Source organism: Phoca vitulina, unplaced genomic scaffold (genome assembly GCF_004348235.1).
Source record: "Phoca vitulina isolate PV1807 unplaced genomic scaffold, GSC_HSeal_1.0 scaffold94, whole genome shotgun sequence".
Taxonomy (NCBI): domain Eukaryota; kingdom Metazoa; phylum Chordata; class Mammalia; order Carnivora; family Phocidae; genus Phoca; species Phoca vitulina.
The window spans coordinates 3,137,015-3,158,672 of record NW_022589797.1 but is presented as its reverse complement, the minus strand read 5'-3'; the positions used below and the strand labels follow the sequence as shown (position 1 = coordinate 3,158,672).

Below are 21,658 nucleotides of genomic sequence, written 5' to 3'. Positions count from 1 at the left end.
TTTATTTATTTGACAGAGAGAGACACAGCAAGAGAGGGAAAACAAGCAGGGGGAGTGGGAGAGGGAGAAGCAGGCAGCCCGATGTGGGGCTCAATCCCAGGACCCCGGGATCAGGACCGGAGCTGAAGGCAGACGCTTAATGACTGAGCCACCCAGGGGGCCCAGTTATGATTATCTTAAAAGTCCCTCAGTTCCAGGTCGGACCTTCAAGCTGAAAGGATCTATAGGGAGTCAAAGTTCAACCATAGTATTTTTTTTTTTCTTTAAAGATTTTATTAAGTAATCTCTACACACAGGGTAGGGCTTGAACTCACAACCCCGAGATCAAGGGTCGCATGCTCATGGACTGAGCCAGCCAGGTGCCCCGATAGTACTTCATTTTACAAATAACTGAGGGATAGCCAGAGCACTTGCCCCAAATCACAGGGAAGGGCCAGGAACCCAGGTTTATTTAGTCTGCGTTTCTACTTCCCTCTTTATTTCCCACAACTTCCTCTTTGTAGTTAAGAAAAGAAGTAGAAGCTGGCCTATCTGCCTTCCCCATTTCTTGGATGGGAATCTTCTCCCCCACCCCACCCCTGTGGGTGACACACTGCCAAGGACACACGGGCTTGAGGGCCCTGCACAAAATATGTCGGGACACTTGTTCCCACGATAAGACTCATAAACTCAGCATATTCTTGTCAAGCACCTACTGAGTGCAGGGACGGCGGACTTTGTGTCACGGGGAGGGGCCTGTAGAGGACCAGGGCTCGACGGAGGATGGCTGTGGAAGCCTGTGGACACCCACACATCGGGAGAGGAAGGGAAGGCGCTGACAGCTCTAGGACCAGTGGTCCCTTCCCGGGAGCTCCCAAGGAACCGCGGCGTTCAGCCGCACAACCGTCATTTTGGGGCCAAGGGCATCCCTTGTGGCTGCCCTCGGCCCCCACAGCAGCTTGGCCCTTTAAGGGCGGGGGACACGCGTCGGCGTCACAAAGCGCCGCCACCGCGCCGGGTGGCGGAAAGGAGGCGGGGAAGTGAGAGGAGGAGGGCGGGGGAAGGAGAGGAGGGCGGGGGAGGGAGGGGCGTGCGCACGCGCGTCTGGCCGCCCGCCTCCGAGAGCCGCCCTCCCTCCCGGCGCGCGCCCCTCCTCCCTCTCTCCCTCCCTTCTTCTTCTTGGCTCCGTCGCTCCCGCGGCGCGAGGCGCTCTCGCTCTTCTCCTCCTCCTCCGTCGTCGCCCCTCCCCCCGCGCAGCCGCCGCCGCCGCCGTCGCCGCTGCCGCCGCCGCCGCCGCCGCGAGACCCCCGCGCGCCGCGCGCCCCCCGCCCTCCCGCCCCGCGCGCCCTTCGTCCCCGGCAGCCCCTGAGGAGAACGAGAGGGCGAGCGAGCGCGGCGCTCCCGGGCCGGCTCGGCCCCCTCCCCTCACCATCGCCGGCCCTTCGCCGCCCTCCTCCGCTTCCACCCCCTCTCCCCCCCCCCCCGTCAAGTTGAGGCCCCCTCCGGGGGGGGGAGGCCCGGGACCGGGAGCGAATTCCCCTAACTCCCTCAGCCCCTCCCCCCACCTGGCCCGAGTGTGAGGGAAAGGGCCCGGCCCGGCCCGCGTCGTGTGTGAAGGAGGACCCGGGCTGGCCCACGGGCCGTCTGGGGCCTGGTCCGGCCCGCCGGGTGTGTGAAGACAGAGGCCCGGTGCGGCCCGGCGGAGGGCGAGCGGAGGGGAGGGGCCTCGTCCGGCCCGGCCGGTGCGAGAGGACTGGGGCTCCGGCCCGGCGCCGCCGCCGCCGCCGCCGCGATGGCCCAGCAGCAGATGACCAGCTCGCAGAAAGCCCTGATGCTCGAGCTGAAATCCCTGCAGGAGGAGCCGGTGGAGGGCTTCCGGATCACCCTGGTGGATGAGTCCGACCTCTACAACTGGGAGGTTGCCATCTTCGGACCCCCCAACACCCTCTACGAAGGCGGCTACTTCAAGGTACCCCTACCCCCTCCCAGGCCAGGCTTCCCCAGGCGGAGGCCTCCGCTCCCCGCCGCTTGCGGGGCCAAGAGTGTGAGCGCGAGTGTGTAGAGGGGGCTCCTCACCTCGGCAGCCCCCTCCCCCCATCCGTGGAAGCAGGAAGGCCTTGCTCACCAAGTGCCTTTTCTTTGTCATGGGGGCGGGGGCTGGAGGCCAGACTGCACCGGGAAATAGGAAAGCCTCTCTGGCTAGGGTAGTGGCTACCGGCGGAGGAGGGCTGTCTTTGTTTTGTTTCCCCCAGCTGAGGGTGTGTGGGAAGAAAGGTGGTCTTTCCTTTCTCGTCTTCCCATCAGAACCATCCCCGCGCCGGCTGGAACTGCCCCAGAGGGCAGAGTGACCTGCACTTAGTGGATTGGATATTTCTTTTTTGGGGGGTGAGGGTGGGGGAAGGGTATTAGCCTGTCATTCCAGAGGCTGCCTAGTGACCTGACACTTTGAGGATTTGATGGGCTTCTTTGCGTGGTGGTGGTTCCAACTTCGCATTCCAGTGGGCGGTAATGAATAGGACCCTAAGAGTGGTAAACAAGGGTGCCTGCGTTTCCTTGCCTTTCTCCACTTGAGGGAACGCTAATTTAGCCCCCTTTCTGTTCTCACTCTCTGTTTACTTCAGTGGTATTTCAGAATGCCCTTTGTCCTCACCCTGTCACCAACTTTACTGGCATTTTTCCCCCCTACATGTAGAAATATCTGCAGACAGTGGAACATGTTATGTAGGGAGATTGATAGTTTCCCACTTCAGGGAGACAGAAGTGAAACGTTTTACTCAGGTTAGCTCTAGCAAATGGGGTGGTCTTACAGATGAAAAGTATCATCTGAGGTGAGAGGGTTTTGAACAGTGATATCATTCTTGAATCCAGTGGTTTTCTTTTTTTTACTCCATTTCTTTTTTTAAATTTTAAGATAATTTGGCGATATTGAGGGTTTGTTTTTGTTTTTATTTTACCATTTTTGTAGGGACGAATCATAGATTGAACGTGCAGTGTTTTAAATGGTGGAGGCGGAGACAGGAAATTAGTGCAAGGGAATCCATTTAATTTTATTTCCAAAAGTAAGTAAAATAGAGCAGTGAGTCAATCTTAGTTTGTTTTGAAGGGAGGGGCTATCTTGGCATAAGTTTTAAATGAGTATCTTAGTCATGTAGTTATGATGTACACTTTTAGGACTACCCAGTTGTGTTTTTCTATCTTTCTAAAGGTAGAACCTTCAGTGTCAGCTTTGAAATTGGGTCAACTTTGTAGAAAATGTGAAGAATTGACAGGGGGATGTTTAATATTCATGCCTGTGATAGTCAGTGAATGCCTAGTAAAAGCACATTTTTAGGATATTGTGTAAGAGCAGTTCTCTTACCAACTATATGCTTAATCTCTTGTGGTCACCATACACTATACCTTTTAGATGCAGATATTAACGTACAAGTTATTAGTGACAAATTGGAGAAAGTATTCCTGTGTCTACTGGCTAACTTTAGTGACTTAAAGTTTAATTTCCATAAAATGTCATTGGGACAATTGAGAGTCAAGGTGAATGGGTACTAATTAGAATAATCTCCACTTCAGTGTTTTAAAAAAACTATGTGAAAGGAGATAATGGGTTGCAAATTGTAGTATTTTTGCTTAAGTAGCAGGAAAAGGACTGGAGAATCCTCTCAGTTTGAAATAGGTAGTATGGGAAGAGGATTCTCTACAGTGGCAAACATTGATTTCAGTTGAATGCTTTGTAATTTCAGTCCTACTAAGAAAGAATGGTTGAATTTCATTGTGTATGTTAGATTTCTTAATCTTTTTACCTTTATTTTATCTTTTAAAGATTTTATTTATTTGAGAGAGAGCGTGAGCACGAGCACGAGCGGTGGGGAGGGGAAGAGAGAGGGAGAAGCAGACTCCCTGCTGAGCAGGAGACCAGCGCAGGGCTCAATCCCAGGACCCTGAGGTCATGACTAAAGGGAGATGCGTAACCAACTAAGCCGCCCAGGCACCCCAATATTTCTGCCTTTAATTATGACATTTAAAAATGTATGAAAATTCTTAGGTTTTATGTTTTAGTATTGTGTGAGAATTTTGTCAATTTTGTTTTATTCCTTATCATACGGCCTTTTATCCCAAAAGTCTTTTGTTGGAAAAAGGCAAATTTGTGGTCATGAGCAGTTAACACTGGTGATAAGTCTAAAGCCATTGTTTTTTATTTCACTGCTTTTGTCATAAAACAAGGCTTTTAGTGTGTTCCACTACAGCTGCAGTTAAAAGTTGGCACAGACCTTCTTCTACCACTATTCTCCCATATCAAATGATAGTTCTTGAACATTTAGTATAATTTATTTTCAAGTTAAATTCTTTTCTCTATTTTACATAATAGTTTCTGAAGGCAGTGGGACCGCCAGTCATTCTTTACATTTTTCATAATGTTACTCCTTTACTTTTATATATTAATAGGCTTCTTATTGATCTTTTTCACCATGAAATAGTTGGCTCTAGTCTAATTATGGCATCTGTTGTGGTAGAGACTGGTGAGGCTTGTATTTCACAAATTTTTTTCGATTCATCTTTTGTTTTTTAAATATCTCAAAAAAAAAAATCTCAAGTTGTGTGTTTCTTAGCTCTCGGGTTTCGGGGTGGCATGTATGATGGGTAAAGGTAGTTTCTTGTGCCTGTTTTTCTGGATGTTATACAATCTTTTTGTCCAGTTTTTTGATCTCTTAGACTTAGGGAGTGAACGTCTTTGCTGCTTCTACTTTTTCCTCTAGGGGTCAATCATTACAAAACACAAAGTAGGAGACGGCTTGGAACAGAGAATGCCTCTGAACTTAATTTTGCTACTGTGGGGCAAGTTGGAATTTTATGATGTTATTGGATGAATAAATTGTCGATCATGTGAGCAGTTAATGATGACTTAACAAGTCCACCCCATTCATTTAAAAAGCACTATCTTTTCAAACAACTCCTGCTAGTGATCATAACTTAGTATGGTGCTTTGGTATAGAACTCCTTGGAGCACCTGCATTATTTATCTGAAACCATGGTGACAAGTGAGTCTAGAGATCAGAAAGTGAGTGTGTCTAGGGGTGCCTGGCTGTCACAGTAGTTGGTAGAGCATGTGACGCTTGATCTCAGGGTTGTGAGTTCGGGGCCCATGTTGGGTGGAGAGATTACTTAAAAAAAAAAAAGTCTGTTGCATGATGTTCATAACAGTTCAAATGATACAGAAAACTTAAAATATTGCAGTTAACTTTTCGTAGTTTTGATTTTATTCAGTAATCTGGTGAGAGTGAAATAAGGTTTTTCCATTTTTAGAAAACTTCAAACTGATAATTTAGAAAAGTATTTGTTATATACTAAAAGTTTTCCTTAATTGAAGCTTCTTTATCAGACTTAACAGTTTGATTTATATTAAAGAAACTCTTGAAAAAAAAGAAACTCGAATAGTTTTTAAAAATAATGGATATGTATTATTTTCATTTGTTCTAGAATAAATGAATCTCTTTTCTGCCCCCCCTGCCCCCCCCCCCAAAAAAAAAACCAACCAAAACCCTACCAAACTTAACCTTTGGGCCTGGCAATAGCATACTCCATTTTGTGACTCTGATTCTTAAGATATAGTTGAAACAATTATTTTAAGAAAGTGATTCTTAGTCTTTTTGTTATATGGATCCTTCTGAGAAACAATTTTCTCTGGGAAAACATTGGCACACATAAACTAGTTTGTATACATTTTCAGAGGGTTAACCGACAGGTTGAGAATTCCTGTTTTAAAGGATTTGGATAGGCAATTTAACTTTAAAATTATGAAAGTAGTGCTTTTTTTTTTTTTTAAACAATTGTATAATGATTCTTTCTGTCAATTAAAGCTATCTTATTTCTTAATTTTTCCTCAGTCACTTTGAGAATACCTCTTAGAGCTTTTAGCTGTAACCTTTTCTGGAAGCTGAACTTGTCTTGAGTGCTTAGTGAACTAAGGCAACACTGTAAATGGAAACATAGTTAATGTCCAGTGGTTTGGGGCACTACTGTAAATGCAGTTTTAGTGTTCCCCACTGCGCCCCCCCCCATGGCAAAGGTATAGCACCTCAGTATTTATAGAATATTCTTTTTTTTTTTTAAGACTTTATTTATTTGACAGAGAAAGACAGCGAGAGAGGGAAGACAAGCAGGGGGAGTGGGAGAGGGAGAAGCAGGCTTCCTGCGGAGGAGGGAGCCTGTTGGGGGCCCGACCTCAGGACCCTGAGATCATGACCTGAGCTCAAGGCAGACGCTTAATGACTGAGCCACCCAGGTGCCCCTATGGAATATTCTTTTACCCTATTAAGTTGATTCCAGATGCTTTTTTTTTTTTTTTTAAGTTTTTAGCTTGTTGGAAATTGGGATGTGTTTTAAAATTTCCATCAACCAGGTGGCACTTGAGACCTAGTTGTGAGAGAATCTTCCATTGAAATCTTCTAATGAAATTTTTTTGAATGCCAGCATCGGTGTCTTAAATTTGATAAAATATTGTTTCTTTTTGAATGAAAGATTTGAGACCTAGTTAGTACTTTGTTTGCAGCATGTTGATTCCTGTTTTTCAGAGATTTGTGTTAGTAATATTTATGGAGTACTCATCATAGGCAAAGCACTGTGTGAAGAATAGCTGTAATAAGGGAAAGTATAGGACATTGGTAACCATAGAGCTTTTATGAATGATCTTTAAAATCTTTGTGCAGACTTTACAGAAATGTGAGGTGTGTTATGTACGCAATTGTAAATGGTAATTTAAATCAAAGCTTTAAAGTTTTTCTTTTAAGATTTTATCTATTTGAGAGAGAGAGAGAGAGCCCGCGCGAACGTGCTAGAGCACACGCCCCAAAGCTTTAAAGTTTGAACATTTTATCTGTTTGAGTAGAGCGCACGCCCCAAAGCTTTAAAGTTTGAGCATTTGTCAACATAACTACAATCTATCATGATAAAACCTTCTACTTCATCTTTGCAACTTAGCATTACTGATCCTAGTTTAAGGTTCCAGAAGAACCTGTCTTGTTGGAGACAAGTGAAATAAAGGAGGCCATCTAACAAATTGGGCCACCTCTGCTAATCTAGTTATGGGGAAATAATAGTGAGGAAGAGTTAGAAATTCAGGGCTTAGGACTACAGAACTCCACCTTGCTTGAAAGGTCATATTTAAAAGATCTAATTCTTTTGGGGCACCTGGGTGGCTCAGTCAGTTAAGCGTCTGCCTTCAGCTCAGGTCATAATCCCAGGGTCCTGGGATTGAGCCCTATGTTGGGCTCTCTGCTCAGCGGGGAGCCTGCTTCTCCCTCTCCCTCTGCCCCTCTCCCCTGTTCGTGCGCTCTCTCTCTCTGACAAATAAATAAAATAAAAATAAATAAAATTTTACTTAAGTTTAAAGGTCACAAGGGTAGTTCTCTATTCCTCCAAATTATGGGTCGAGATTGTTATGATGACTTCAGTTTATAGCTTAAATTCACTGGAAAAAATGGATTTTTTTGTTTGTTTTTGGACTACGTAGAGAATGATAAATCCTATTGCAGAAAGATTTTTTTCTTTTTAATTGGCAAATGGGTTTAATAATTTCTCAGTACTTCAAGTAGGGAGTGGGTTGGTGCTCGTGTTGAGAAATAGAAGTCTAAGAAAACTAGTTTTGGAATTAGAAATGAATACATCTCTCATAGAAATGACAGTGGGAGGATGATGGGGGGGTGTAAATTTCTTAATGCAATATTGGTTTATGCTTTTAAAATAATAATGCCTTAATATTTTTCCAAGTAAATTTAAGCATCATAGGAAACTTGAGTAGTTTAAAGTTAATGCTCTTTTTGTTGTTGTTCTTTCAGCTGAGTCTGTTAAGTGGTATTCCTTGCCTCTATTATAGCATCTTTAGATCAGTGCCACAGTTTTAATATATTCTGTGTCTGGATTTCCAAATTTTATAATGTATTATTTATCTGTTTTGCTGTATTTGCTGCATGGGCAGCTGATGTTTAATTTGAGGGATAAATCCTATGGAATAATTTGGATTATGTGGCTCACCTAGTAACATACATAGTAATTCGGATTATAAGTATTGAACGATTACTATCTTGTTGAAGATAACCATGGTCCCATTTATAAGATAATATTAAGAACTGGCAAAGTTACAGCACTTGGGACAATATGTAATAATCTTTTGTAGAAACAGAATAACTTAGAAGAAAGATTTTTTTTTTTAAAGATTTCATTTATTTATTTGAGAGAGGGAGAGAGCATGAGCAGGGGGAGGGACAGAGGGAGAGGAAGAGGGAGAAGCAGACTCCTGTCTTGAGCGGGAAGCCAGACAGCAGGGCTCAATCCCAGGACCCTGAGATCAAGTTGAAGTCAGATACCTAATTGAGCCATCCAGGTGCCCGTAGAAATAAGGTTGTTTTTTTTTTTAATTTTCAATTAGCCAACATATAGTAGTACATCATTAGTTTTTGATGGAAGATTTTTTTAAAAGATTTTATTCATTTTTGTGTGACAGAGAGAGAACTAGCACAAGTGGTGGTGGGTGGGGGGGACAGAGGGAGAAGTAGACTCCCTGCTGAGCAGGGAGGCTGATGTGGGACCTGATCCCAGGACCCTGGGAACATGACCTGAGCCGAAGGCAGATGCTTAACTGACTGAGCCACGCAGGCATCCTTGAAAGAAGATTTTTTTTTTTTTTAAAGATTTTATTTATTTATTTGACGGAGAGAGACACAGCGAGAGAGGGAACACAAGCAGGGGGAGCAGCAGAGGGAGAAGCAGGCTCCCCACCAAGCAGGGAGCCCGATGCGGGGCTCGATCCCAGGACCCCGGGACCATGACCCGAGCCGAAGGCAGACGCCTAACGACTGAGCCACCCAGGCACCCCTGAAAGAAGATTTTTAAGTTTACTTATAATCATACCCGATATATATAATAAGACAAAAAAAGTTTTGTTATTCAAAACAATATCCTTCATATAATTTGAAAATTTTCTTTTGAAATTGTTGGCAGAGGCACAGGTAAAAGTAGTGGTACTTCATTTTCACGTCATTTTAAATTTTATTTATTTATTTTTTAAACATTTTATTTATTTGTCAGAGAGAGAGCGAGCGAGCACACAAGCAGGGGGAGCAGCAGGCAGAGGGAGAAGCAGGCTCCCCTCTGAGCAGGGAGCCCAATGCTGGACTTGATCTCAGGACCCGGGGATCATGACCTGAGCCGAAGGCAGACGTTTAACTGACTGAGCCACCCAGGCATCCCTCACATGTCATTTTTTTTTTTTAAGATTTATTTATTTTTATAGACACAGAGGCAGAGGGAGAGGGAGTCTTAAGTAGACTCTCTGCGGAGTGTGGAGCCTGACTCTATCTCACCACCCTGAGATCACGACTTGAGCTGAAATCAAGAGCCAGAGACTTAACCGACTGTGCCACCCAGGCGTCCCTATATTCACAGGTCATTTTTGATTGAAAAATAATATTACTCAGATTATTATTTTTTGCCTTATTTACTGAGTTGAATCAGAGTCAGTTTTGAATATTAAATGAAACAAAACAAAGTCCACGCTAAAGAAGGAAAGATTTGCCACTAATAAGAACATTAAGAAGTTGTACAATAGGCTCTGAAGGCAGTTCTCAAAAAAAAGAATTCTGAATTGTTTTGAGCAACGTGGGTGTAGCCCTGTTCGAGTGGGGGTATAGCCAGCCTTCTGAGGTATTTGCTCTGAAGGGGGCAAAGCTCATTTGAATTCTGGTAGTTGGATTAGGGAAAAAAAAAAAAAAAAAACAGAAAAAAAAACACTTCTTACTTAAGGCCCATCTTGATCTTAATCACCCAGCTGCTTTTTCCCCCATTGGATAAACAGGAATAATGATGTATTCAAGCTGTTAAGGACTAAGCCCTGTGGAAAAACTTTGTGCTAATGTTTAAAAAAAAAAAAAAGTATAACTGTTCTCAAGGTTCCTACCCTGAGTTTTTTGGAATTTGTTAATCATATTTCAACATTTATTCTGAATGAGAATGACAAAATTTGCTAGACAAAGAGTGAAATGTCTTATTGAAGATAAGGAAATTATGTAGAATTTAGATTTAAGATTTAAAGAATCTTTTTTTTTTTTTTTTTTTTTAAAGATTTTATTTATTTATTTGAGAGAGAGAGAATGAGAGAGAGAGAACACATGAGAGGGAGGAGGGTCAGAGGACGAAGCAGACTCCCTGCCGAGCAGGGAGCCCGATGCGGGACTTGATCCCAGGACTCCAGGATCATGACCTGAGCCGAAGGCAGTCGCCCAACCAACTGAGCCACCCAGGCGCCCAGATTTAAAGAATCTTGTGTTAAAAGGGCTTTAGGGACACCTGGTTGAGTGTCCAAGTCTTGGTTTTTGGTTCGGGTCATGATCTCAGGGTCCTGGAATCAACCCTGCGTCGGGCTCCACACTCAGGTAGTCTGCTTGTCTCCTCTCTGCCCCTCTCCTGGCTCGTGGTCTCTCTAAAATAAATCTTACCATGAGAGACTTTGGACTCTGAGAAACAAACTGAGGGTTCTAGAGGGGAGGGGTGTGGGGGGATGGGTTAGCTTGGTGATGGGTATTAAAGAGGGCATGTATTGAATGGAGCACTGGGTGTTATACACAATTAATCATGGAACACTACATCAAAAACTAATGATGTAATGTATGGTGATTAACATAACAATAAAATTTAAAAAAATCTTTTTTTAAGAAGGGGGGCTTTTTTTTTATATTGCATCAGTCACACAGCAAGTTTCACTTTTTTTTTTTTTTTTTTTAAGATTTTATTTATTTATTTGACAGAGACACAGTGAGAGGCGGGAACACAAGCAGGGGGAGTGGGAGAGGGAGAAGCAGGCTTCCCACCGAGCAGGGAGCCCGATGTGGGGCTCGATCTCAGGATCCTGGGATCATGAAAGGGGGGGGGGGGCTTTAAAATGAGAACACTTCCTGAGTTTTTATTTTTTAAAGATTTTTATTTATTTATCTGACAGAGAGAGACACAGCAAGAGAGGGAACACAAACAGGGGGAGTGGGAGAGGGAAAAGCAGGCTTCCCACAGAGCAGGGAGCCCGATGCGGGGCTTGATCCCAGGACCCCGGGATCATGACCTGAGCCGAAGGCAGACCCTTAGCGACTGAGCCACCCAGGCGCCCCACTTCCTGAGTTTTTAATTAAATCTCCACTTTATGTAACTTTTTCCTGAAGATTTTTTATTGGTAAAGTACAGAATAAGTTATGTACAGAGAGGTTCCTTGAATTAAAAATGGTGCTGGGACGCCTGGGTGGCTCACTCTTTAAGCATCTGCCTTCGGCTCAGGTCATGATCCCAGGGTCCTGGGATCGAGCCCGGCATTGAGCTCCCTGCTCAGTGGGAAGCCTGCTTCTCCCTCTCCCACTCCCCCTGCTTGTGTTCCCTCTCTCGCTATCTCTGTCAAATAAATAAATAAAATCTTTAAATGATGCTAGTAAGTGGCAAAACTGGGAAAGTTACTTGGGGATGTATAAGTATTGTATTAAGGAAATCAATTTTTTTCTGTTGTGGCCACATCTAGTAGTGTGTGAGTCTAAATGCTCTTAGATTATGAGCTCGTTAAGAAACGCCACTGGGTCTTTGAATTTACTTCGCATTTGGCAGAGGACCAAAAAGAGTAAGTGGTTATTTTGGGGGGAGTCACATCCTTTGAGAATGACATCCCCCTCCCTCCTAATTCTGCGTGCAATTTCAAGGAATTACTGATACCTGATTTTTTTCCATAGACCTTAGGTGGTCAACCCCTAGTCTAGGACATGTGGTAGACTAAAGTGGCTAAATATTTGGACTGCGTAGTTATTCTAGTTGTGCTTTCCACTTTGGGAAGAAATTGCAGTTTATGTGGTTTTGACATTTTATAGTTGCTTGGTTGTCTGAATTAGATCTCATGTTCTTGATGACCAAAGTTTTAGCTAAAAATTAAGATTGAAATCTTGGTTATATACTAATATAGCAAATTACGATCTTTATAGGGTTCCTCTTGTAATTTAAATACTATAAAACTGGGGCGCCTGGGTGGCTCAGTCTCTTAAGTGTCTGCCTTCATCTCAGGTCCTGATCCCACGGTCCTGGGATCCAGCTGCACACCCCTGCTCAGTGGGGTGTCTGCTGCTCCCTCTCCCTGTGCCCCCTCCCTACCCGCCCCCCCGCTTGTGTGTGTGCCAGCCCGCTTGTGTGTGTGCCAGCCTGCCTGCCACTCACTTGCTTGCGCTCTCTCTCAAATAAATAAATAAATAAAATCTTAAAAAAATAAATACTATGAAAGTTATTTAGAAGAGGTTAAGAATTTTAGAGCAGTGATGGTAAGAGACATTACCCAAACCTGCCAACCATAACAACCTGGACCTCTATAGTCCCATGGAGATAAAGATTGCCATAACCCACTTGGAAAATTTAATGAAATAAAACAAAACAAGTAACCTAGTTCTGTTTTAGCCTGCTTTTCAGAATGTCAGAAGACATCTTTTAAAACTAGAAATACATTTTATTTTATTTTTTATTTTATTTTCAGTTAGCCACTGTATAGTACATCATTAGTTTTTGATATAGTGTTTAGTGATTCATTAGTTGCATATAACACCCAGTACTCACAACATGTGCCTTCTTTAATACCCATCACCCTGTTACCCCACCCCCCTCCCCTCTGAAACCCTCAGTTTCCCTGTTTTAGAATTTCTTATAAAGTGGAGGATTTTAAAGTAGTGACTGTAAATGTTATGAATATTTTAATGAGGTTCTTGATACATTAAAAAATCAGAATAATTAGAAAAGCACATTTTTAAAGCTGTATTTTTGCTTTGATAATATTCTGTGTGCATATATTTTGTTAAAGAATAATTTTGGTGAAGTATAGCCAAGTGTGCATATATTTTTTCTCCCACCCCATATATATAAAGTGTCCTAAATAAAATATTAACTACATCTTGCCTATACTGTTTACATATATATATACCTTGAGTGAATTAATTATTAACAAGGTAGAGTAGGGAGGGAACTTTTAAAGTAGGTTAAATTTCTGTGTGAATTATTATAAACAAGCTCTCCTGGGTTATTGTTTGAGCTACCAAATATGTCTTGAAGTGTACATCTGTAATGAGGCCTATTAGACATTTCTACTAGTCTGGACTTTTTTAAAGTATGTCCTATTTATACTAAAGATTTAAACACTAAACTGGGCTCTACCTTTTTTCATAAGCCTCTTCTATATTCACTCTCCTGGATATTGGACAGTGTCTACCCAGTCACACAAGCCTAGAAGCTGGAAATAAGATGATTTCTGCTTCCTCTTTCCACATATCTAATTAATTTTAGTACCTCATGTCTCTGCTATTTAGCCCCTCCTCTTCATTCCTACTGCTACCATGTAAGTTTATACTCAGTTGTCACTCACTTGGACTGTGACAATAGCCTCTTTACTGTCTTATATCCTTCCAGTCAGTGATGCTACCAGAGTAACCTTTCTAAAGCTCTAATCTGACTTGTCTCCACCAAAAAAAAAAAAAAAAAAAAAAAAAAAAGGAAAGAAAGAAAGAAGCTATCTGTTCATCTTTCACAAAACTAAGTAAAAATTTCTTTGTGTGGCATATAAGGCCCTTCATAATCTGGTTCTTGCTTACTTTTCCAACTGTATTTCCAGTTCTTGCCCCATAGGTAATTTTTCACAGTGCCATTGCCTAAGTTGTTACCTGCCTGGAATGCCCTTTTCAACTTTTCTCCTGCTCTCTTTAGTCTGGGGAACTCCAGCTTATATTTTAAAACCCAATTCACTGTGAATGACCTCGTGAAAACTGCTCAGGTTCACCCCTGTAACCTATACTCTTCCCAATTAGATTGTTTTAAGGTAAAGCCAGACACCCTGTCCTTTCATCCCTAAATACTGGTGTCCCCAAAAGATAAGAACTCTTTTTAAAAATATAATTGGGGCGCCTGGGTAGCTCAGTCGGTTAAGCGGCTGCCTTCGGCTCAGGTCATGATCCCTGGGTCCTGGGATCGAGCCCCGCGTCCGGCTCCCTGCTCAGTGGAGAGCCTGGTTCTCCCTCTCTCTCTGCCTGCCTCTCTGCCTACTTGTACTTTCTCTCTCTCTGTCAAATAAATAAATAAAATCTTTAAAAAATATATATAATTGCATTATTATTATTATTTTTAATAGGCTCCACAACCCAGCATGGAGCCCAGTGTGGGGCTTGAACTCACGACCCTGAGATCAAGCCCTGAGCTTCGAGTCAGACGCTTAACTGACTGAGCCACCAAGACACACTGCATTATTCTTTTTTTTTTTTTTTTTTTAAGGATTTTATTTATTTGGCAGATACAGACACAGCGAGAGAGGGATCACAAGCAGGGGGAGCGGGAGAGGGAGAAGGAGGCTTCCCGCAGAGCAGGGAGCCCGATGCAGGGCTCGATCCCAGGACCCTGGGATCATGACCTGAGCTGAAGGTAGACACTTAATGAGTGAGCCACCCAGGCACCCCCACACTGCATTATTCTTACACTTAATAAACAGTAATTCCTACACCTGAAACTAAGGTAACATTGTCAAATATACTCAAATTTAAAAAAATTCCTTAATATTATCTAATATTCAGATTGTCCCAGTTGTCTCATAGATAAACCTCTAAGTTAATTTGAATCAGGATCCAAAATAAAATCCACAATTGCATCTGGTTGATATGCTTCTTAAGACTTTCTTAATTGATAATTTTTCTTTTCTTTCCTTTTTTCTTTTCGGGAGGGGGAGGGAGGGCCAGAGAGTAGAGGGAGAGAGAATCTTAAGCAGGCTCCATACTCATTGCGGAACCTGCTGCAGGGCTCCGTCTCACAACTCTGATATCATGACCTGAGCCAAAATCAAGAGTTGGACATTTAGCCAACTGAGCCACCAAGGCACCCCTCTTCTTCTTCTTTTTTTTTAAATAACAGCTTTATTGAGATATGATTCACATGCCTTATAATTCACTTATTTAAATACACAATTCAGTGTTTTTTAGTATATTCACAGTTTTACAACCATCGTGACAATTAATTTTAGAACATTTTCTTCACCCAAAAAAATCCCATACCCATTAGCAGTCACTCCCCATTTCTCCCCAAGCTCTAGGCAACCAGTCTACTTTCTATGACTGTATATTTGCCTATTCTGTAAATGTACAAGTTTATATTTCATATAAATGGAGTCATATAACATATGGTCTTCTGTGAGTGGCTTTTTTAACTTAGCATAACATTTTCAAAGTTCCTGTGTTGTAGCATGTATCATAATACTTCATTCCTTTTCATTGTTAAATAATGTTCCAGTGTATGAACATTTGAGTTGTTTTCTACTATTTGGCTATTTTTTTTTTTTTTTTTTTTAAGATTTTATTTATTTATTTGACAGAGAGACAGCGAGAGAGGAAACACAAGCAGGGGGAGTGGGAGAGGGAGAAGCAGGCTTCCCGCCAAGCAGGGAGCCCGATGCGGGGCTCGGTCCCAGGACCCTGGGATCATGACCTGAGCCGAAGGCAGACGCTTAACGACTGAGCCACCCAGGCGCCCCACTATTTGGCTATTAAAAATAATGCCGATATGACCATTTGTGTACAAATATCAGTGTGGACCTATGTTTTCATTTCTCTTGGATATTTACCTAGGAATAGAATTATTGGGTCATATGAGAACTCCGTGTACCATGTGAGGAACTGAGACTGTTTTCCAAAGTGGCTGCACCTTTTAACATTCCTACCAGCAGTGCCTGTCAGAGTTCTGTTTTCTCTACATCTTCACCAACACTTTCTCTCTTTTTTTTTTAAACTTTATTTGTTGCCAATTGAATGTATTTAACTACTGAACTGCTGTCTTCAGTTTTAAGGAATTCACTATTGGACTGGTGATAATTATATTTTATTATAAACTGAAGGATGTTATTGTAATACTAAGAGTAATGGAAGTTTACTATGTTTCTAACACTGGGGGTCACCAGACATAATCCTGGAGTGCTCTAGCCCCGTATTTAGCTAGCTGCATATTTTTTCTGCATTATTTCTTTGCTTTAATTCATAAAACTTCCCATACAGGATCTAGTGGAACTAAATTTAGGTTAGTAGATTTGATGGAAAAAAATACTAAATTCCTTGGAGTGAAATCTGTCATGCAGGTATTATACTGGAATTTCATAACATTAATGATGTAATGAGGGACATTTAGTAAGGGCATTAAGTTATTGTTTTTCTAGGAAAAAATTCAAGCAGCATGAAAGTTTTTCTGTCCCTGAAAATCACTTAACTGTTTGACATTTAATCCTCCAGAAAATACTCTGTGCATGCACAAACATATCTATGCATTTTTAAACTATAAATATAGTTATACTTAGGGGCGTCTGGGTGGCTCAGTCAGTTAAGCGTCTGACTCTTGACTTCGGCTCAGGTCATGATCTCAGGGTTGGGGGATCCAACCCTGAGTTGGACTCCCTAGTTCGCAGGGAGTCTGCTGGAGTTTCTCTCCCTCTGCCCCTCCCCGTGCTTGCACATTCTCTGTCTCTCTCTCTAAAATAAATCTTTAAAAAAAGGGGCACCCGGGTGGCTTAGTCCGTTAAGCGTCTGCCTTCGGCTTGGGTCATGATCCCAGGGTCCTGGGATTGAGCCCCACATCGGGCTCTATGCTCAGCGGGGAGCCTGCTTCTCCCTCTCCCTCTGCCTGCCTTCCTGCCTACTTGTGATCTCTCTGTCTGTCAAATAAATAAAATCTTAAAAAAAATAAAAAATTTAAAAAATGTGATTATACTTATAAGCATTTTTCTGCATCTTGCTTTTAAACTTAATAGTTTATCTTGGAGATCTTTCCATTATCAATATTTATGGATTGTCTCAATATTTGTAAGTATTGCACAATAGTCCAGTTAAAGATATACTTTATTCCCCAATTGATGGACAGTTATTTTTAGTTTTTTACCTTTTTTTAATAAGATTTTAAACTTTTTTTGTGTGTGTGTGAGTATAGTGACAGAAGTTTATTAAGTGAAGATACAGAAGAAGCTCTCAAGAGTGAGAGGGGTCCCGACAGGGTTGCCAAGAGGGCCTTAGGGTTGGTCTTTTATAGAAAGCTAACAAGGGAACTTAAATCCTTTCAACATTTCTATTGATAACACCTTCAGTGGCTTATTTCCTTTTTAGGAGCTGGTTAATTTTTGTTGGTCACAGGTAATTATCATAAAGACATCCACACCACACGCCTAGGGCAGGGTGGTCCAATTTGTCCCCTTATCTCTGGTTTCCCCACACCTCCACATTTTTGGGGTTTCTGTGAGCCTCATCACTTACCCCCTATCTATCTCTCCCTACCTACCCCCCCACCCCCGTCCCTTACTCATTCCTCCCCCTGGAATAGTAACCCTAACTGCGTTAGGGAATGGGACGATGACTGCTCTGCAGAAATGGGGCGGCGGGCTGTGTGGCAGTTAGAATCTACCTAGGGGTCAGTCCAGGGGCTTGTGGGATGGCTCCAGGGGGTCATGATAGGCAGCAAATGGTACATGCATCAGCACATGCAAAAGGATGAACATGAAAGGGGAACCCTCGGGCACCTGGGTGGCTCAGTCGGTTGAGCGACTGCCTTCGGCTCAGGTCATGATCCCGGAGTCCTGGGATCGAGCCCCACATCGGGCTCCCGGCTCGGCGGGGAGCCTGCTTCTCCCTCTGACCCTCCCCCCTCTCATGCTGTTTCTCTCTCGCTCGCTCTCTAATAAATAAATAAATAAAATCTTTAAAAAAAAAAAAAAAAAGAAAGGGGAACCCTCTTACACTGTTGGACAACTTTTTTTTTTTTTCTTTTTAAGATTTTATTTACTTATTTGACAGAGAGCACAAGCAGGGGGAGCAGCAGGCAGAGGGAGAGGGAGAAGCAGACTCCCCGCTGATCAAGGAACCTGACATGGGGCCTGATCCCAGGACTCTGGGACCATGACCTGAGCTGAAGGCAGATGCTTAACTGACTGAGCCACCCAGGCGCCCCTAACTTTTTACTTTTTTTTTTTTTAAAGATTTTATTTATTTATTTGACAGAGAGAGACACAGCGAGAGAGAGAACACAAGCAGGGGGAGTGGGAGAGGGAGAAGCAGGCTTCCCGCGGAGCAGGGAGCCTGATGCGGGGCTCGATCCCAGTACCCTGGGATCATGACCTGAGCTGAAGGCAGACGCTTAACGCCTGAGCCACCCAGGCACCCCTCTAACTTTTTACTTTTACAATCAAAGCTTAAAGGCACATTTTTACATATCTTTATATTTTTGTAAGTAGATTTGCTGTATTAAAGGAGAGAAATGTATTTAAATTTTACTAGAAAGTCAAATTATCCTTCAGAAATACTAATTTTTATTACATAATGTATATGGGTATTATCAAACTATAAAATTGGCAGTTCTGATAAATCAGCTTTAATGATGGTTGTTTCTCTTAACTGTGAATGAAATTTAGCTTTCATGTCATTGGCCATTTGTATATGTAAGTTTTCTATACTTGTCCTTTGCCTATTTTTCTTTAGGTTTTGTTTTTGTTTGTTTTAAATAGGATAAAGGCTGTTTGCATAAAGAAGGTCATCATTTGTCAGATGTGTTCCTTGTTGCAAATACCTTTCCCCATGTGTCATTTATGGATGACGTAATTTAAAATATCGTGCTTACAGTTCTGCCCAAGTTAAACATGAAAATGAGCATGGAGAAAATTGTGTTTGTCACTGTCATGACAGTAGGATAGAAGAGTTTGTAGGGTTTAGAGTAGGCTCTCTTAAAACATTATCATGTGGATGATTCATATCCTGTGAACAAACGATACAAATAAAGTACAGGCTGATTTAAGAGTTACCTGTGTATTTTACTATGAAAATGGTAATAACACCTTTTAAAAGATAAAATGTAAAAAAATAAAATGTTAATCCCCCTTGTACGTTTATTGTAGAAAGCTTTAGAAATTCCTGAACCTATGAAGAAAAAGTCACTTGTAATGATGCTACTTAAAAATACCCCCCTTTTTTTTTAAAGTAAACTCTGCCCAATGTGGGGCTTGAACTCACAACCCCCAAGATCAGCAACTGAGCCAGCCAGGCACCCCTAGAAATAATAACTTCATATATTTTTTCTGAATATGCCATTGTTCATTTAAAAATTAAATACTGCATATTCATTCTTTTAAACTTAATATATTTAGAACATTTTCCCAACTATTCATTATTTGACCTTTTCTCTTTTATTGGACCTGGAGATTTATTTTGCTTTCTAAACAATGCTATGTTGTATACATTTTTATATCTATATTTGTGTGTTTTTCACATAAGTTTCTGGTACTGAGTATATTGGGTCAAAAGTTATGAATATCTCCATAATACATGTAGAGAAGATACTTTGAACTGTTATTCTTTTTTTCAAGATTTTATTTATTTAATTTATTTGAGAGAAGAGAGTGAGAGAGAACATGGAGGGGGAGGGGCAGAGGGAGAGGGAGAAGCAGACTTCTCGCTGTCAAGGGAGCCTGACACATGGGACTCGATCCTGGTGATTATGACCCGAGCTGAGGGCAGACGCTTAACTGACTGAGCCACTCCGGCTCCCCTTGAACTGGTTTTGACAAGATAAGGTGCTATAGTAAAAATGCCAGTTTTCTGGAGGGCTAAGAAACCATTAAAGAGTTGGCTACTATGCCTTGGTTTTAAATAATTATATGTGGAAAATTAAAGGAATTAGAGTAGCCAAAGCAATTTTTTTTTTTTTTTAAAGATTTTACTTAGAGAGTGTGTGAGTAGGGTGAGGGGCAGAGGGAGAGAATCTCAAGCTGACTTCCCACTGAGCACGGAGCCTGTCACAGGAATGTATCTTACGACCCAGGAGATCATGACCTGAGCGGAAACCAAGAGTCGGAAGCTCAGCCGACTGAGCCACCCAGATGCTGCAGCCAAAACAATTTTGAAAAAGAATAGCAAAGTTAGAAGATTCACAATACCCAATTTTAAGATGCAATATAAAGTATATAAAGTAATGCTAATCAAGACAGGGTGGTATATTGAACTAAAGGAACAGAATACAGAACCCAGAAATAGACTTACACAAAATGTAGTCAACTGATTTTTTTGACAAAGGTGCAAACATAATTCACTGGAGAAAGGACAGTCTTTTCAACATATGGTGTTGCAAAAATTGCTCATCTGTATGTTAAGAAGTGAGGCTCAACCTAAACGTGTCGTATGCAAGAATTAACTCAAAGTGGATCATAAACCTAAATGTAAATCATAAAGCAGTAAAACCCTTGGAAGAAAGCATTGGAAAAAGTCTTCTTGACCTTGAGTTTGGCAAAGAGGTCTTAGATATAGCACCAAAGGTGCATGAACCCTGAAAGAAATAATTGATGAGTAAGGTATGGTGACTAACATAACATAATAAAATTAAAAAAAAAAATTGATGAAGTGAACTTCATCAAAAATTTAAAACTATTTTCGGTCAAGTACACAGATAAGAGAATGAAAAGACAAGCCATGAACTAGGAGAATATATTTGTACATCACATATCTGAGAAAGCAATCAGAATGTTCTGGGGAGGGACCTGGGAATCTAGTGGGTATTTCCAGGTGATTCTGATTCCTGATTCTGGTTCTTATTCGTGATTTCGGTATGATTCTGTTTTGCTTTATTTTATGAGTAGAATGCCTTTATGTTCCAGAGATACATATAAATTTTTTATTAGTCAAAAAAGGGGTACTTTAAAATTTATTTTTATGTTTATGTGCTTCTCTACCACCAAATACCATCTTCCCATGCAACCATGACACAACTACACCTGTGAAATTATAACCAGAGTTTTTCTTTAAGCTTTGGAATTTTTATGTTAATAGCTTGTATAATTTTGCTCCTAAGGATTTTTGCATATGATGGGGTTTTTTTGTTGTTTTTTGTTTTGTTTGGTATATGATGATTTTAGTTCAGACAAGGAAAATAGTTCTCATTTTTATTCAGACAAGGGAATTACTTCATAACATGTCTAATGTATTTGAGGCAATAATAAATTTACTTAGTAAATGAGAAACTAGTAAAAAAAGTATGGCTAAACTGAATATTTTAGCTTCTTATGTAATGCTTTACAAACATTTAGAGAAGGATTTGGGGCCTACGTAAATCATCATTATGTTTTTCTCATATAATTAGAACTATCAGTATTAACTTCAGAAACATGGAGTACATTTAAAGTTAGTCATTTTTATTTATGTATATTTTTGGTTACCAGTACTGAATGCTTACTATGATCAGGTACCGTTGTAGGTGTTGAGGATATAATGAACAAAACACTTGACTCATGGTGCTTATGTTCTAGTTGGGGAGATAGACAATGAACAAAAAAATATATGGCATCTTAGAAAGTGGTAAGTGCTAAGGAGAAAAGAGTGAAATAGAGTTTGAAGTTGGGAAGAGGGTATTAAAAATTTTTTTGTGTATGACATTTTAGATATTTATTTTTTAAAGATTTTATTTATTTATTTGACAGAGAGACAGCGAGAGAGGGAACACAAGCAGGCGGAGTGGGAAAGGGAGAAGCAGGCCTCCTGCTGAGCAGGGAGCCCAATGCGGGGCTCGATCCCAGGACCCCAGGATCATGACCTGAGCCGAAGGCAGACGCTTAATGACTGAGCCACCCAGGCGCCCC

General features: G+C 41.6%; 1 protein-coding gene across 1 annotated transcript in view; it reads left to right on the top strand.

Moving 5' to 3' along the window:
- Window positions 1–1,452: 1,452 nt before the first annotated feature.
- The window catches only part of UBE2R2 (ubiquitin conjugating enzyme E2 R2), a 112,303-nt gene continuing 92,097 nt past the window's right edge, over window positions 1,453–21,658 (top strand). The window contains exon 1 of the mRNA XM_032396917.1: window positions 1,453–1,948. Coding sequence (XP_032252808.1) covers window positions 1,772–1,948 — 177 coding nt within the window. The 5' untranslated portion in view covers window positions 1,453–1,771. The remainder of the gene's footprint in view (window positions 1,949–21,658) is intronic.